At 47.9% G+C, this 16,815-nt stretch overlaps 1 protein-coding gene across 1 annotated transcript; it reads left to right on the forward strand.

Annotated features, from left to right (window-relative positions):
* Positions 1-2,806: 2,806 nt before the first annotated feature.
* On the forward strand, positions 2,807-10,390 carry Cdkn2aipnl (CDKN2A interacting protein N-terminal like). Its single transcript, XM_051167956.1, has 3 exons — positions 2,807-3,062; positions 5,103-5,202; positions 10,239-10,390. Exons 1-3 carry the CDS (start codon positions 2,824-2,826, stop codon positions 10,248-10,250), a joined length of 351 nt encoding a protein of 116 aa, XP_051023913.1. The 5' UTR covers positions 2,807-2,823; the 3' UTR covers positions 10,251-10,390.
* Positions 10,391-16,815: the final 6,425 nt, after the last annotated feature.

Below are 16,815 nucleotides of genomic sequence, written 5' to 3' on the forward strand. Positions count from 1 at the left end.
TTCAGCACATTTACTGCAGATGGATTTGAAGCCAAGGTAGCTGAGAAGCAGCGTATCCCTCATGTCTGTGGGGTCAAATATATCCATATTCTCCATCCCCTGGGCCAGTGTGGCCCTGCACTCCTGAGGGCTTCCTCTGTCCTGAGTTCCACATTCTGTAAATCATGATCACTAATAACGCTCACATCCAACCTACCTACCAACCAAACAAACAAACAAACAACCACAAGGCCAGATATAATGGCTCATGCCTGGAATCCTAGCACTGGGTAAGTGGAGGCAGAAGGATCAGTATTTCAAGGCCAGCCTCGGCTACAAAGGGAGTTCAAGGTTGTTCTGGGCTACATAGGAACCTGCTTTTAAAAAGCATGCACCACCTTCCATACACACACACACACACACACACACACACACACACCAGCACACCTGTCATCACAGGAGTTAGGAAGCTAAGGCAGGAAGGTTGAGGTTTCAAGGACACTCTGAGATACAGAAAGGGACACCATCTCGAAAACTGAATTCGTAAAAATAACAGCAAAACAACCACACACACACACACACACACACACACACACACACACAAAGCCTAAATAAATGGAGAGATATATCATTATCATGTTTGTAAACTGGAGGATTCAATATTGATGAGAAGTTAATTCTCCAATTCATCTATATATTCAACATAGTCCTGTATGAAATATCAACAGTCTGTTTCTCTAGAAGTCCACAAAGAGATGTTAAAATTCATATCAAAATTCAATAGCATGATGGAGCACACTTAAAATACCAGCTCTGGCCAGGCATGGCGACGCACGCCTTTAATCCCAGCAGTCGGGAGGCAGAGGCAGGAGGATCTCCGTGAGTTCCAGGCCAACTGGGTCTACAAAGAGAGTCTAGACAACCAAGGCTCCACAGAGAAACCCTGTCTCTGGGGGGTGGGGGAAAATACCAAGTCTGGGGAGGCTAAGGCAGAAGAAGCATCTTAAGCTTGTGGCCTGTATTATTAAAAACAAACAAACAAACAAAGCAACTGGAGCTGGAGCTGTGGCACACGCCTATAATCCCAGCACTATGGGAGACAGAGACAGGCAGATCGCTCTGAGTTTGAGGCCAGCCTGGTCTATAAAGCAAGTCCAGGACAGCCAGGGCTACATAGAGAGAGCCTGTCTTGAAAAACAGAAAAGAAGCCGGGTGTGGTGGCACACGCCTTTAATCCCAGCACTCGGGAGGCAGAGGCAGGCGGATCGCTGTGAGTTCAAGGCCAGCCTGGTCTACAAAGTGAGTCCAGGACAGCCAAGACTACATAGAGAAACCCTGTCTCGAAAAACAAAACAAAACAAAACAAAACAAAAAAAAAAACCAGAAAAGAAAAGAAAAACAAACAAAAAAAAAACCAACCAAACAAAAATCTCCTGCCTCAACATATGGAATAGCTGGGACAAAAGATGTCTGTCACCGTACCCAGGTGCATCAAATGTTCTCAGAGTCTGGTCAGGTGAAGTTAGAAGCAGAATTACCCGGAACCTTGATTCTGGGTACCCAGGGGTTCACTTGGGAGTCTGCCAAGGCAATGAGCTTGTCAGGGCACGCCGTCTGCATCTTGAACACTCGGACCTGGCTGCTATTATCCACTTTGGTTGCTGCTTCCTGGGGAGAAGCTGCTGCTATCAGTGGATTCTCATATTTGCTTCAGATGCTCTATGCCAGAGTGTGAGGACCATGCCTTCCTGAGATTAATGGAATGTCCCCAGCACGGTGCTGGTCCTCACACTACTCTGGCGCATGCATGTATTGGATTGTATTTGTGCCTGTTGGGGTCCTAACATCTCAACAGAAGTTGTAGGAGGGAGGAAAGCAGTTGCAGGCCATCCTGAGGTAAGTAGTGTTAAGACCCTGGGGGAGTGGAAGGGTCTGCCATAGCAAACAGCATATATATAATGAACATTTAGCCCATTCACCACTTAAGACCTTCCCTGGGGCCAGGGATCCTGAATTCTGGGTATTCTTCTGTACCCAACGTTATATTTTTACATTTATTTGTTTGTTTATTTGGTGTGTGTGTGTGTGTGTGTGTGTAGACACCCATGTACCAGAGCTTGCCTGTAGAAAGTCAGAGGACAATTTTTCAGGAGCTCCTTTTCTCCTTCCGCCATGTGGGCTCAAGGGGTTGAACTCACGTGGTCTTCAGTTCTTCATCACCACTGTCCACACCCCCAAGACTGGAGCAGTCCCTTGCTTCTTCAGGTTTGCGGCAGCTTGACTTCTTTTATGACTTGTCAAGTTCCCGGTTACTTGGGCAATTCTTTCACTACCGTCTACCTCTCTCACTAAGTTCTTTTGGGGTGGGGCATCCTGGGCACCAAACAATGAGTGCCTGGTAGGTCCTCATCGGATGATGCCTCACGGCAGGAAGGCAGGACACAACCTGAGTGAAGATGTTGAGACCTCAGTGGATCCTTAAAAGAGAGGACCTCACTCCCCAGGGAGATCTACAAAACGTAGGATAAGCCTCAGCTGTGGCTGAGGATACAGAGGTACCTGGGAAACACCCCAGGGCAAAAAGGCCACTGAAGAGCCCCAGCAGGCACCCAGCTGAGGACTCAGTATACCTAGCAGTTGTAACACACGGTAGATCCTGGAACGGCCCTTGCTGTACTAGGTCGCACTAGGCCTCCGTGCCCCGCGAGGGCGCTCCTGGTCAGTCCTCCAGAGCAATCGCGCCCAGACTGGGCCGCTCTAGCCGAGCGGTGGCGGCGCGGGGCGTGTCGGGAAAGCGGCGGGCTGGTGCGATCCTCGGTGGCGGCGGCAGCGGCAGCGGGAGCCATGGTGGGTGGCGAGGCTACCGCCGCGGTGGAAAAGCTAGTTTCCGGCGTGCGGCAGGCCGCCGACTTTGCCGAGCAGTTCCGTTCTTACTCGGAGAGCGAGAAGCAATGGAAAGCGCGCATGGAGTTCATCCTGCGCCACCTGCCTGAGTACCGAGACCCACCCGACGGCGGCGGCCGCCTGGACCAGCTCTTGTCCCTATCCATGGTCTGGGCCAACCACCTCTTCCTGGGTTGCAGGTGCGGACACCCCGACGGCTGGCTGACCCCCAACCCCGTCTGCCGATCCTCTGCTTGGCTGAACCCCTCTTAGCAGTCCCTCGGGAAGGATGTAGCTCTTCTCGGAGCCTTGCTTTCGAGAATGGGTGGTTGTGATGACCACAGGAGTTAAAAATGGTGGAGAGTGCAATGCAGGTGGGCTCTAAGGCGCCCTGTATTGCTATGGTCATTTTTTATTACACTTTATTAGCCCAGAGGATGTCCTTTGCAGAGTGTGTTTGAAGTTCGTTAGCTCCTGTCATCCACATGGCAAAGGTGCAGATAGAAGAAACCTAGGCTTTCCCCCTCACCCTCTACGTGAAGACACCTAGCAAGAGGGCATGATATATCGCACCGTTGGTTGGTGCGTTTCACCGCTAAAGCAGGGTGTGATCTTTCCTCCCCTTTCTCCGCTTTGCATTTCCTCTTATGGAAGTAATGGATGCTTTCTTGTTGCTGTCCCAAGGCCCCCTGAACGACCACCCCAGGTCATTCCCTTTGCGCCACCTGGAAAAAGCGCCAGGTTTTAAAACTCCCTTGTGTTTTTTATATTTTTAACTTTTAAGGCAATCTTCCTTTATAACTGAGGCTACCCTCCAGTTTATTATGTAGCCCAGGTAAGCCTGGAACTCCATCCTCCTAAGCACCCACGTTCGGAGATTACAGGCACACGTCGCCAAACTCTTACAAGCTTCTAGAGTTTCTTAAGATTATGTTAGAATGGGATAACCGCACTCAGACTGATGTTTGGCCTCTAGCTGGTCACATGGCCAGTTGGTTTGCTTTTTGGTTTTTGTGCTAGGGATGAAACCCAGGCCCTTCACCTAGCAAATAAGTACTCTAGCACTGAAGCTACTTGGTTCAGCTCTTGGGATTTTTGTCAGAACAGGATGTGGGGAAACTGCCAGACACACCTATCACACACAGACACACACACATCCATACCCACCCAGTGCTGGGATTAAAAGCATGTGCCACCACTGCCTGGCGATGAAATTTTTCTTTTTTTCCTTGAGACAGGGTTTCACTGTGTGTAGCCATGGCTGCCCTGGACTCACTTTGTAGACCAGGCTGGCCTTGAACTCACAGAGATCCACCTGCCTCTGCTTCTCCGAGTGCTGGGATTAAAGGCCCACTACCTCCTGTCTATGATGTTATTTTCATGAGATCAACATTCTGTGTGTTTTAAAAATAATCACATTTTTGGCCCTCAAGTCTCATTCATGAATGTGTACTACCAGATGCATGGTGCTCCTGTTTTTGTTTAATTTATTCATTTATACCTATTTTAAATTGTATATGTATGGGCGTTTTGTCTCTACCATGTGAGTGGAAGCCAGAAGAGGGCATTGGATCCCCTGAAACTGAAGGTGGTTGTGAGCTACCATGTGGATGCTGGGAATTGAAGCTGTGTCCTCTGGAAGCAAGTGCTGTTAACTGTGAAGTCATCTCTCCAAACTCCTGTTTTTGTAATTTTTTAAAAAAAAATTATTTTTATTTTACGTGTATGGATATGTCACAAATGTATACCCAGTATCCTCAGCAGCCAGAAGAGGGCATCAGACCTCTAAGATGTCAAATTCTAGCCATGTAGGAACTGAACCCAGGCCCTCTTTTAAGAGTCTCAAGTGCTCTCAGCTGCTGAGCCATCATTTCTCCTGGCCCTGTTGTAATTCTTGACACATCTGCTGTTTGGCAAGCCTAGCTCTGTACCCACAGGTGGAGAGAGAACTATTTGTTAGCCACACGCCGAGCGCCTGTAGCTTTCCTCTGCAGTATCAAATCAGTCCTTGCACATCAGCATGTAGTGGTGTGTATCTGTGGTCTCAGCCGCTGAGAAGGCCGAGGTGGGAGCATTGCTTAAAGCTCAGGTGGCACAGTGTGGCCACACCAGCGAAAAAGCAGTTCTGCATTCTAGGAGCGGCGCTTACAGTCTAGTAGCCCACGCCGTCTTACTGACCCCGAGTGACGACAGCGTGCGTGCCGCCTCAGGTTTTTACCTTGCTGCTTTCTGTTGTGCAGTTACAATAGAGACCTTCTGGACAAGGTGATGGAAATGGCGGATGGGATCGAAGTAGAGGACCTGCCACAGTTTACAACCAGAAGTGAGCTCATGAGAAAGGTAACGGGTGCTTGCGAGTGTAGAGGCGAAGGCCCCGCTCTGGCGCTGCGTCGTGTTGCTTTGGAGCGCCCTTGTTTCCTGTTCCACGGTCTTCCGTCCTTTTCATTATTTCTTCACACTTGGTATAAACTTTTCATAACTAGGCAACAACTCAGTGTGATAGATTATGCATTGTTGGTGGAGTCACACACAGGCACAGTCTCTTAGGTTTGTCTAGAACACTTTAAACCCAGGTCCTTTATGCTGGGTACACGGAGTTGGTAAAGAGGATTCTTTTAAAAAAGTAGAAACAAGCCGGGCGTGGTGGTGCACGCCTTTAATCCCAGCACTCGGGAGGCAGAGGCAGGTGGATCACTGTGAGTTCGAGGCCAGCCTGGTCTACAAAGTGAGTCCAGGATGGCCAACGCTACACAGAGAAACCCTGTCTCGAAACCCCCCCCCCCAAAAAAAAAGTAGAAACATTTTCCAGCTGCACTGCTAGGGATTCTGAGTAAACATAGCAGAGCTTTTACTTGCGTGTTTATTGCTACACTGTTCATAGTAACCAGCCTTGATATCTATCACTAGACAAATGGATAGTGAAAACACAGTGCATGTACACCATGGGATCTTGTTCCGCTGTAAAGAAAAATTAAATTGAATGTTCACAGAAAATGAATAGAAGCTGGGATAGATCTCTAATGGATAAAAGATCATCATATTGAACAAAGAAAGTTAGAACAAAGAAACCCAAATATGTTTTCTCTCACAGTGAAGTGTAGGTTTATGTGTATGCTATTTTATGTTAATGAGAATTGAGCCTAGAGCATTGTATGTGCTAGGCTAGTGCTCTACCCCTGAGTGTGTTTCCTTCTTTCTTTTTCCACACAGGGTCTTGCCCGGGCTTGATGTTGACCTTTAGCCCAGTAGGCTCTGAGCTTGCAGTCCTCCTGCCTCTGCCTTCCTGGTGGCCTAGATGACAGATTTCTGTCCCTAGGCACAGCAGTTTTCTTATTTATTTAGGTTTTTTGTTTGTTTGTTTGTTTGTTTGTTTGTTTGAGACAGGATCTTGCTCTGCTTCCCAGGCTGGCCTGGAAGTTGCTGTACCAGGCTGTTCTTAAACTTAGTATGATTCTCCTACCTCTACCTCTTGAGTTCTGGGATTATAGGTATAAACCCTCAGGCTTGGTTTGTTTTGCTTATTTAAAAAAGAAAGACAAATCTTGGTTAGAATGTTAAAGTTAGAAATACTTCAGCAAGGCATGGTAGGGCACGCCTTTAATCCCAGCACTCTGGAGGCAGAAGCAGGGGATCGCTGTGAGTTAGAGGCTAGCCTGGTCTACAGAGTGAGTCCAGGACAGCCAGGGTTCTTGTGATACAGAGAAACCCTGTCTTAAAAAAAAAATTACTTCTTTTTAGAATAATTTATATAGAGTATCTCCTGTCTCTGCCTCAGCAGGTCATGACTGGCCCAGACTTGTGTGGACTCTCTCCGACTAGCTACTCAGGAATGTGGTGGGGTAATATCTGGACACCACAGCTGCGTTCTGGTCTTCAGGCTCTGGCCTTGTACACAGTGAGCCTTGCCCTAGCATCTTATACCAGATCCTGGATCCCTGGGGCCAGGGAGAGGCAGAAGGGGCTTTGGAGAATCAGGCTGTGTACCCGGTACATGTGTTTTCCTCACATCTGTCCTGGGCTCTTCAGGCAGCAGAATTGCTCCCATGTTTCCTAAAGGCCCTTTATGTCTACCCAGGCCTCTTATATAAATGCCAAATTATTTATTTGGGTAGAATATAAGATTTACTGCTGAGGGGTTGGAGAGATGGCTCAGCAGTTAACACTGACTGCTCTTCCAAAGGACCCGAGTTCAATTCCCACCACCCACATGGCCGTTTATAACTGTCTGTGACTCCAAGAACTGACACCCTCACACAGACACACATACAAGAAAAACACAAATGCACATGAAATAAAGATAAATAATATTAAAAAAAAAAAGATTTACTACTGAGCATAATTCAGGAGATGGTGAAACCACGTAGGAGGCAAGAGTGCAGGGCCCGCTGTGACACCACAGCCTTCTTCTCAGCCACCCAGTCTTCAGATTTACTTGCACTGAAATTGGTAACGCCCCACATCTGTGGGCTGGGGTTCCCTGGCAGCTAGTGCACTTCAGATCTTATGCAAGGCATCCATCACATGCTCCTTACTCGCAGATGGACACGATGACCTCGCCAGCGTGAGCCAGGCCATTGCACTCTTGGGCGTCTCAAATACCTGTCTGGAGCCTGTAAGCCCAACATGGAACAACAGGATGGCGTGTTAGTGACAGGGATGCTGGGAAAGGCTGGAGCCATGCTCATACGTGAAGGCAGTATTTGCACAAATATACCTGACATGTAGTCCAGGGCTTTGAAGGAGACAAAGTGTGGAGATAAAGTGGGAATTCGTCCACTTTGTATTCTGCCCTAAGTCAGATGCCAGGCTTGGGCCAGTGAGATGGCTGGCAGATAAAGGTGTTTGCCGCAAGCTTTATGACCTGAGGGCAATCGCCAGAACCCACGTGGTGGAAAGAGACAACTGACTCCTGAAAGTTGTCTGCTAACCTCCACCCGTGTGCTGTGGCCTGCACACATACATGGGCACACACAGTGTAAACTAAACAGGAGAGATTGTTGTAGGAGGCTGGGGATGTGGCTCGGTGACAGAGTGCTTGCCAAAGTTTGGTACCTCCTAACACCTGCAACAAAACAAAGTCGTATAAATAAGCCCTTCCTGAGAATCCGTCCCCACGCACTGTGACTGGGTTTGTGTGCTGTTGAAGCCACCCTGAGAGTCCTCTGCAGGAAGTGTCTTCCAAGTAGTTTGTCCTCCCTTTCCTGTCAGATGAAGCTGAAGGGTACTAGGCCAGGAATCTAAAAGCCCTGTTAGAGTTCAGTTGGGTTTAGAGTTAGCTGGCTTGTGGAAATGAATTGCTCGGGATTGTTGGCACCCCAGACGAGATGACGACTTAGACATAGCTCTCTGGAGTAAACTTTTCAAAATGCACTTTACCCTCCAGCAGTTTGGGGCAGGTGTATCTCTGTCCAACTCTTAAGTCTGAGGGACGAGTGTGACAGGTGGGCTTTCCTCAGCAGCTAGAGTGTGCGATTTTCTCTGAAAGGGGCATTTGGCACAAGCACATTGAGCAAACAGGCTTGGCGGTCTCAGTTCCACCAGGGCTCACCTGCAGCCTGTAGCCAGTGTGGCTGCTGCAGGAGCAGTGACAGTGTCAGCCAACTCAGGAAGGGCGTCGCCAAGCTGCCGTCACTGAATCAGTCAAGAATAGCCAGGTGTTGGGGGCTGGAGAGATGACTCAGAGATTAAGGTCCTGAGTTCAATTCCCAGCAACCATGTGGTGGCTCACAGTCATCCATAATGAGATCTGGTGCCCTCTTATGGTGTGTAGATGTACATTATAGTCAAAACACTGTATAATAAATAAGTAAACAAACTTAAAAAAAAAAAAAACCAGCCAGGTTTGATGGCCATGCCTTTGACCGCAGCCCTCCGGAGGCAGGTGGATTTCTGAGTTTGAAGTGAGGCTGCTCTGCATGTTCAGTCCAGAACAGCTAGGGTTATAGAGAGAGACTCCACCCGAAAATGAACAGTGATTGACAGAGAAGCTGTCATTGGTTTAAAGAAGCCGTTAATGCCATGGTTTGATTCTTCTCCTGGGAGCATCTGCAGCCTCTGAGGAAAGACATCATTATGAGAGTGAGAACAGAAAAAGCACTGGCAAGGTTCTCCTGTGGTGTGCACAGTCTCAGCCTACTCTGAGGCCATGTTTTCATGAAAGCCATAACCAGATACGGGGGTCCACACCTTTAACCCCAGCACTCCAGAGGTAGAGGCAGGAAGATGAGGAGTTCAAGATGTAGCCCAGCTGCCTATTGAGCCAGTTGAGAGACAAGCCTGGATGGTGTAGATCCTGTCAAGGGAGAGGGAGGAAAACGAGATCTGACCCTGTGGGCCAGATGGATGATGGACCGCTGACAATGCTGTGTGGAAAGGCAGTGCTCTGGGTCTTTCCAGGTGAAAATCTGCGTGAGGTGCTCAGTGGCTAAGAGTAAATTCCCAGCGCTGACTTGGTGGTTCACAGTCATCTGTTACCCTAATCCTGGGGGATCTAACTCCCATCACCTGGCACCTCCTCAGGCACCAGGCACAGACTTGGTACGCAGACAAAGCACCTGCATACATGACATAATTTTTAAAGAGAAAACCTGAGGGAGGTGGCTCGGGGGTGTGTGCCCTGGACTGCTTGCAGGTGTTGTCTTGGGTCATACTGCATTCTCCTGAGAGCAGAAGGACTTGTATGTTATCTCTGCTGCGCGTTTTTGGCTGAGCCAGGAAATAGGTCATACCTTGAAGTCTTGGATTACTAAAAAGACTTTCAAGGTGATTCACTCCTGCTGCTCAGTAGGAGGCACTCCATTCAAACACCCAGAACAGTCAATGATCTCTTCACACTCACCTAAAAAGCTTTCTAAAGCCAAGTTTAAATTTGCCAAAGGTGCTAGAGAGCACCCGGAAGGAATCTGTGGGCTCCAGGTCATTGCTGTTTTCAGACTCACTTTTACAGTTTCTAATTGTGTGAACTCCAGAAATACGTAACCTTCACATCTCCTAGTGCCCTCCTGACTCAGTGCAGAGTGCTACAAATTACCACCTGAGTCTGGCCGGGTTGAGTTGGGAACAGTGAGTGTTTGCAAGAGCAGAGGCTGGCGGCGGGAGGAGCATTTTAAGTTTTTGCATTATCATTTTAAATTGTGAACACTTAGAGACAGCAAGCCACAAGTCAGGGAAGTCAGGGTTTGGCTTCCAAATGGATCATGTGGTCAGTGTCTAGCTGCATTTTCTGTATGTAGTAAAATATTAATAATTTCTGAGTAGACTTGCCATCTGGGTCGCACATAAATATTCTATCACTTCTTTATTTGAATGTGTGAAGAGACATGATTCACAGGACCCGATGGCTGCGTAACTTTTTCTTCTCGTTTTTTTCCCTCCAGCATCAAAGCTAAGGCGGATCTCCACATTTCCACCCTGGGGACAGGCTTAGAAAGGAGACTAGGGTGAAGGTGATTGAACCATGGCTGCTCGGGAGGTTCCTGGGATCTGCAGCATAGAAGCAGCTGGAATGGAAAGGGACCTGGCTACAGGGGCTTCAGAAAACTCTCCGTTCTTCCAGAAGCTGCTGCTGTAAAAGTACATGTGCATATTTATGTGTTTGTAAGTGGCGAGCTCTCAGAAATTTCATCAGCATTGCCTAAGCCAAACTTTGTTTGAAATGCCTTTTATGTTGATGTAACAGTGACAGGTGGTAAATTTTATAATTTGATTCTTTTTTTTTTTTTTAAAGTAAAGTACCTTTAAATGTAATTCTGTTTTTTTACCTACCCCCATCCATTTTTGTCCTGAGGCAAGCCAGATCTTCTATGCCCGTATTTCTTCCTGAACTCACTCTATGCTTTACCTCACTGCCGATGGCCACTGAAGGACTGTGCACTGACTATGTCACTGGAGCAAACTCCACTGCTGGATTCACGGATCTTTGTGTAGGAAACGGAAATCATGTTGCAGGCCTGACGTAGCCGAGCAAGCTCATAGGGAGGTGGCAGCTTACAAAAATCATCTGGCCTCATTTTAAAGTCACTGCAGGCCAGAGCTGTAGCTCAGTGGTAGAGTACTTGCTTAGCATGCTTGAGGTCCTGGGTTTACAGAGAGAAAAAAACAGCTAGTTAGATTCAAAATTGCTGGTTTCTAAACTCTCTAGGTCTCCCAGGCTGCCCATGTGCCTACAGCCTGTTTCTAGAAGGCTTTCTCACTTGAATTGCCTTGCACATTGCCTGTAGGTTGAAGTGCCGTCCTGCTCTGTTCTGAGGTGGTGGTGTTGATATTCCCCCGACAGCTGATGCATCTGCTCTGATCCCCTTCCCCCTATTTAGTCACCTGTTTACTTCTGACTCCCCTTCCTCTATTGAGTCACCAGGAGTTAATGCCTGAGCTGTGGGCAGCAGCGGGACAGTGTAGCACTCACCGGTGGCAGGCCCATTATAGCCAGACAGCCAGTGCGGTCTGCCTTAGCTTTGTCTACTGAACACAGGAAATTGGAGCCAGTGGTGTTTGGCATCAGAGCAGTGGGATGACATTCTTGTTTGTGGCTTGAGATGAAGGCCACATCTTTATGTGGCTTTAGCTCTAGTCCCCAGTGACCAGGAGGATAGACCGAGTCATGATTTGTAGCCTTGGACAAACTCCTCCAGCAATGGAGGTCAGATAGCCTGTCAGGGAGGGTGATGGCAGTGGAGTGGCTGACAGCGGGCTCAGCTCTGTACTCTCTGTCTGAGACTTAGCCTTGTCTTCTCAAGTGCAGCCTAGCCTTCTTCCATGCTAATCACTTGTGCAAACTTGTGAGGCTTAAAAACAAAATGAAAAATTGTGATCATTCACTTTAAAGTCACTTTCCACAGACTGTTGATTTTATGTTCTGTATACAACCCCCAGTAAAACAGCTTTTCCATCGAATGACGTGACGTGGAGATGTGTGGTTTCTTCCCTGCCGTTTACACTCCCGTCCATGTAGGCGCTGGACAACCAGAATCAGGAAGTGAGACAGGCTTGAGCCATGGTGTCTTGGGCCCAGCATGGCAGTTGTGTGGCCTTTCATTCTGTTTCTCCCTCTCGCCCTTTCTTTTTTGCTTTTCTTTGATTTTGGAGCTGATCAAACCCAGAGCCTCATTTGAGCCACGCTCCATTGAGCTACATACCCAGGACCCCAAGTTAAACTTTTTTTTTTTTTTTGGTTTTTTGAGACAGGGTTTCTCTGTGTAGCCTTGGCCATCCTGGACTCACTTTGTAGACCAGGCTGGCCTCGAACTCACAGCGATCCGCCTGCCTCTGCCTCCTGAGTGCTGGTATTAAAGGCGTGCGCCACCACGCCCGGCTCCAAGTTAAACTTTTGATTATGTTTTTGAGTAAGTTTTCATTTCCTCAGCTAAGTTGCCTGCCTCTCTTCTCGTCTTATTTTTATAGGCTGGTGGCTGACTCACCTATAAAATTAACCAGCATTTTATTCTTTATGTATTTCTTCCCAAGCTTGAAGTGGGAGCATGTGAGGTCATATAGAGGGCATCCTAACGCACACATTCAAGTCATGCCCAGCAGAGGACTTCCCGAAAGTGAGAACTGACGCAGGAGTTGAGGTTGGAGGTGTAGCACCCAGAAAGCTGTGCTCTGCAGTGTTCCTGAGAAGCCTCTAGTCCACACTCGGGACATGGCTCAGTTGGTAGTGGAAGCCCTGGCTTTGATCCCTAGCACCACGTAAACTGGATATGGTGGTGCATGTCTGTAATCTTAGCACTAGGGAGGGTCAGAAGTTCAAGGCCATTCTCAAGCTGATACTGAGTTCAAGTCTAGCCTGAGCCTTTTTTTTTTTTTTTTTTTTTTTAAACATAACAGTGTTCTGTCTGCTTGTACCCCTGCACGCCAGAAGAGGGCACCAGATCTCATTATAGATGGTAGTGAGCCACCATGTGGTTGCTGGGAATTGAACTCTGGACCTCTGGATGAGCAGACAGTGCCCTTAACTGCTGAGCCATCTCTCCAGCCTATGACTGAGTCTTAAAGGGGGGGTTGGGGGGGGAAGGCTGTGGTTCATGTGATGAAATCTCTGTTCTTAAAGGTAAGGATTCCCTCTGAGCCATTCCAGGGTTGATATGGACCACTGGCTCACCTGTCTGCGGGCACTGGGAGAAATGACTGTCCACTGGCTAATGCTTTGTAATGTGTAGTAAAATGTTGCCCTGTTTGAAGTCAGACTCCTGTGCTGCCCACTTGAGCACTGAAGCGTCTGGATAGCAGTTATGGTGGCACTGTTCACTGGAAAGGGGACTCAGCCTTCTGCTGCCCACAGCCCGTGTGCTTCATGATACCCAGTCATGGCTCTTGTTCTTGACGAGTTTACTGCTGCCAGTAAGATCTTCGGAGACAATAATTTCGTAACTTACAAGCCAGATGTCAGAGGGAAATGCTTCCTTCCACAAGTACTGAAATAAGAAACCTTATCTTGTGAGTATGTGTGCAAAATGAACTTCAAGGTTCGTTCACTCTTTCTGAAAGATCACACTGTTGGGCCGGGTGGAGGAAGGGTGGCTGCCACTAGCTGGGCAGCCTGTGGCATGTGCTTGTCAGAGACGGAGGGGGAGCTGGATACCCACACTGAGACACAGCAGAGGAAAGCAGGTTTTAAGCTTAAGCAGTCTAAAGCTTAAAAGTTCCTTCTCCCTGGCCTTCCAACCTCATTTGCCTGGGGAATGTCACTACTAGGGGTTTAAGAACCACCTTTGTCTTTCTCTGGTTTAAAATTATTTTTTAAAGCCAGGCATGGTGGTGCACGCCTTTAATCCCAGCACTTGGGAGGCAGAGTGCGAGGCCAGCCTGGTCTACAAAGCGAGTCTAAGACAGCCAAGGCTATACACAGAAACCTTGTCTCGAAAAACCAAAGTAAAATAAATTATTTTATGTGTATGGGTGTTTTGTCTGTATCTATGTCTGTGCAATATTTTGCATCCCTGGTGTTCTTGGAGATCCCAGATCCCTGGATCCAATCTCCTAGAACTGGAGTTACAAACAGTTGTGAGCCACTATGTGTGTACTGAGAATTGAACCCAGGACTCCTTGAAGAACAGCCAGTGCTCTAAACCACTGAACCAACCCTCCTTCCCTTGGTTTAATAAAGGAGCAATTAGAGGTCATCCTTGAGTTGTGTGGGGCTGGTGACTAACAGTTGGCATCAAGATTTATTCCTCTTGGGCTACGTTCTCTCTCTGACCATTTTGTTTGAGTCTTGCCATGTAGCCCTGGCTGGCCTGGTCCACCTGCCTCAGCCTCCCATGTGCTTAGGGTGACACATGGGATTCATAACAGGTTTGGATCTTTGTCTCCTAGGAGTGCTCACTGAGCTGTCCACAGTGTGACTACAGACACTTCCTGTATCCAGAGCCCTCATGGAGGCGTCTGCCAAATAGGACTCCCCTTACTGGGGGAGTGTGTGGGAAGCCAGTGTCTGTGCATGCCTGGCACGAGTGTGCTTCTGTTCTCTCCTGGGTTTTCACTGAGGCCAGGCTGGATCATATTGAAACCAAAGATTTTGATGAACTTGGACTCGCACAAAAGAAAAGCACCTTCACAAGCTGCTCCACACAGAAGATCTAGTTTGTGAGAGAAACTCTGTGGGGCCAGGGGAGAGTGCCTGCCTCAGTGCACGGAGGCCTGAGCTCTTCCGCAGTGCATCTCCAGCAACCCATAAACCAGCTGTGATGGCGCACACCTATAATCCTAGGCCTTGGGAGAGGGGGACAAGAGGATCAGACATCAAAGGCCATCCTTGACTATATACCAAGTTCAAGGCCAGCCTGGGCTATGTTAAGATTCTGTCTCAAGGGGCTGGAGAGATGGCTCAGAGGTTAAGAGCACTGACCTCGGTTCAATTCCCAGCACCCACAAGGCAGCTCCAAGATCTGATACCCACAGACATGCAGGCAAAACACCAGTGCACATAAAATAAAAATAAATAATAATAAAAAAAAATAACTCTTGTCTCAAAAAAAATGGGCCTAGAGAAATGGCTCGGTGGTTAAGAGCACTGACTGCCCTTCCAGAGGACCTGGTTCAGTTCTAAGCATGTACATCATGGTTAGTAACTGTCTGTAACTCCAGGTCACGGGGGGCTGATGTCCTCTTGTTCTCTGCAGGCATCAGGCACAAAGACATCTATACGGAAAAACACCCACTTGGAAGTTTGAGGCAGGAGGATTCTAAATCTGAGGCTACACTGGAGACTACATTGTTTTAGGTTTGCCTGGGCTGTAGCAGACTGTTTCTACAACACACAAATATGGGATAAGCAAAGCCAGGATGGGGAGTATTTTACAACCAAACTGCCCGAGCCTCAGCATTGGCTTTGCTTGTGCTGCTGGCTTGCAGAGGATCTCTAGGAAGAGTCCTCTTTCTAAAGGAAGCCTTTCATCCCGTTCTGCCTGATACAGCATCCTTGTGTGCACACATGAGAACACTTCCAGGATCAAGGCGGGTCACAGCACAGTAGGATGACAGCTTTTGCTGACATAAGCCGAGGCTGGCCATAGGCTAGCATCCCCGGAGCCCTCTCTGCTGGAGTGGTAAGTCACCAGGGTCCAGCAAACACGTCCTTCTCTATGGAAAGGCAGAGTGTCTCTTGGGCTTAGAACGAGGTGATCGGTAAAGGGTTTTCCTGATGCTTGTTTTCTTTAAGCCAACTCTGTTAGGAAATTTCCAAATCCATTTTCTAAAATGACTTTACACAGGCCAGCCAGAGCTGCGAGCCTCTTTATTTGACAGTCTTCAGGAGCGCCGCTAGGCCAGTTCAGCTGGTGAGCAGTGGTATTCTTGGCAAAAGATCTTGTTTGTAAAGGGGCAACTTTCTCCTCTGGGCTTCAGAGAGGAAGCAGGCGTAGCCAAGTCTTTGCTCCTAAGAGGGCAGCTGAGGTGCAATGTCTTCGTTCCAGCAGCTTTCAAGACATAGTAAAGTCTTTCTCAGCTTCTAAGAATGACGACGAATGAATTCACAGTCAGACTCTGAGCCTCTTTTTGAGTTCCCAACCCGACCACATTTTAAGGATTCACTTCAAGATTGTTCAAGGTCTCCTAAACAGCTAAGGGCATCTTACTGTCTGTGTGGATTGCTGGGACTCAAAACCAGGTCCCTACACTTGCTAAAATAGGTGCTCTACCACTGAACCACACATGCCCAGCCCAGAGGGGCCATTTTCTGTCACTCTGTAAATTTATCCCCCAATAAGCTTTGCTATCTGCTCTCGGCAAGAGAAGTCAGGTAACTGCCAAGTGGCCAGGGCCTTAGTTACATAATCAACGGCAGTTATATCATCTAAGCCTGAGCCTTTTCTATACCAAAGAGTATGCTTGGAGCTCAGCTGAGCTGTGTTTGGGCTGACACAGGCCGTTTATCCTTTTGACCCAACTAAAACCAATTCCCTAGCCATCCTATGAGCAGAAGAAACTTTAAAACCTCAAGATTTTATTTTTAAAAGCTGTAGTAGTGATGGGACAAATTTACTAAAAATGGCACATGTACCCAATGATCTCTATTTCCTCAAAGGCTGGAGGCAAGGCCACTCCTTTCCGTCAAATGACTTCTGGTATCCTTGCTTTGTTATCTATTAGATGGTAGCTCATCCCCGCCCTAGCCCCCCAAACTAGATAGGAACTAAAGAGAGGCACAACTCTGTCACAAGACTGACAACTGTGCACCTCCTCAGCTTCAACTACTAGATTTCTCTTTACACATTTAACACATCCCATGGCTGGATACAATAAACTGTGATCTACACTGTCTACTCCCCAAACTTGGAAAAAGCACGCCAGGGTTTGGTAAAACAGCCTGTTGATGAGCACTTGCCTAGCACGTCTGAGGGTGTTTTAATTCCCAGCAACTCAAAACACAACTCTGGATTCTACCATGAGTCCAAAATGTTCTTTCTAAAGGCAGGGTCTCACTCTGTGTAGCATGGCCAGCCTCAAACTCATGGT

The sequence above is a fragment of the Acomys russatus genome, chromosome 25, assembly GCF_903995435.1.
Source record: "Acomys russatus chromosome 25, mAcoRus1.1, whole genome shotgun sequence".
Classification (NCBI taxonomy): Eukaryota; Metazoa; Chordata; class Mammalia; order Rodentia; family Muridae; genus Acomys; species Acomys russatus.

Bases quoted from the DNA above. Each gene is read 5' to 3' on its own strand.
- Cdkn2aipnl (XM_051167956.1), top strand. From the start codon at position 2,824: ATGGTGGGTGGCGAGGCTACCGCCGCGGTGGAAAAGCTAGTTTCCGGC. The intron at 3,063-5,102 runs GTGCGGACACCC...TCTGTTGTGCAG, and splicing joins CACCTCTTCCTGGGTTGCAG to TTACAATAGAGACCTTCTGG.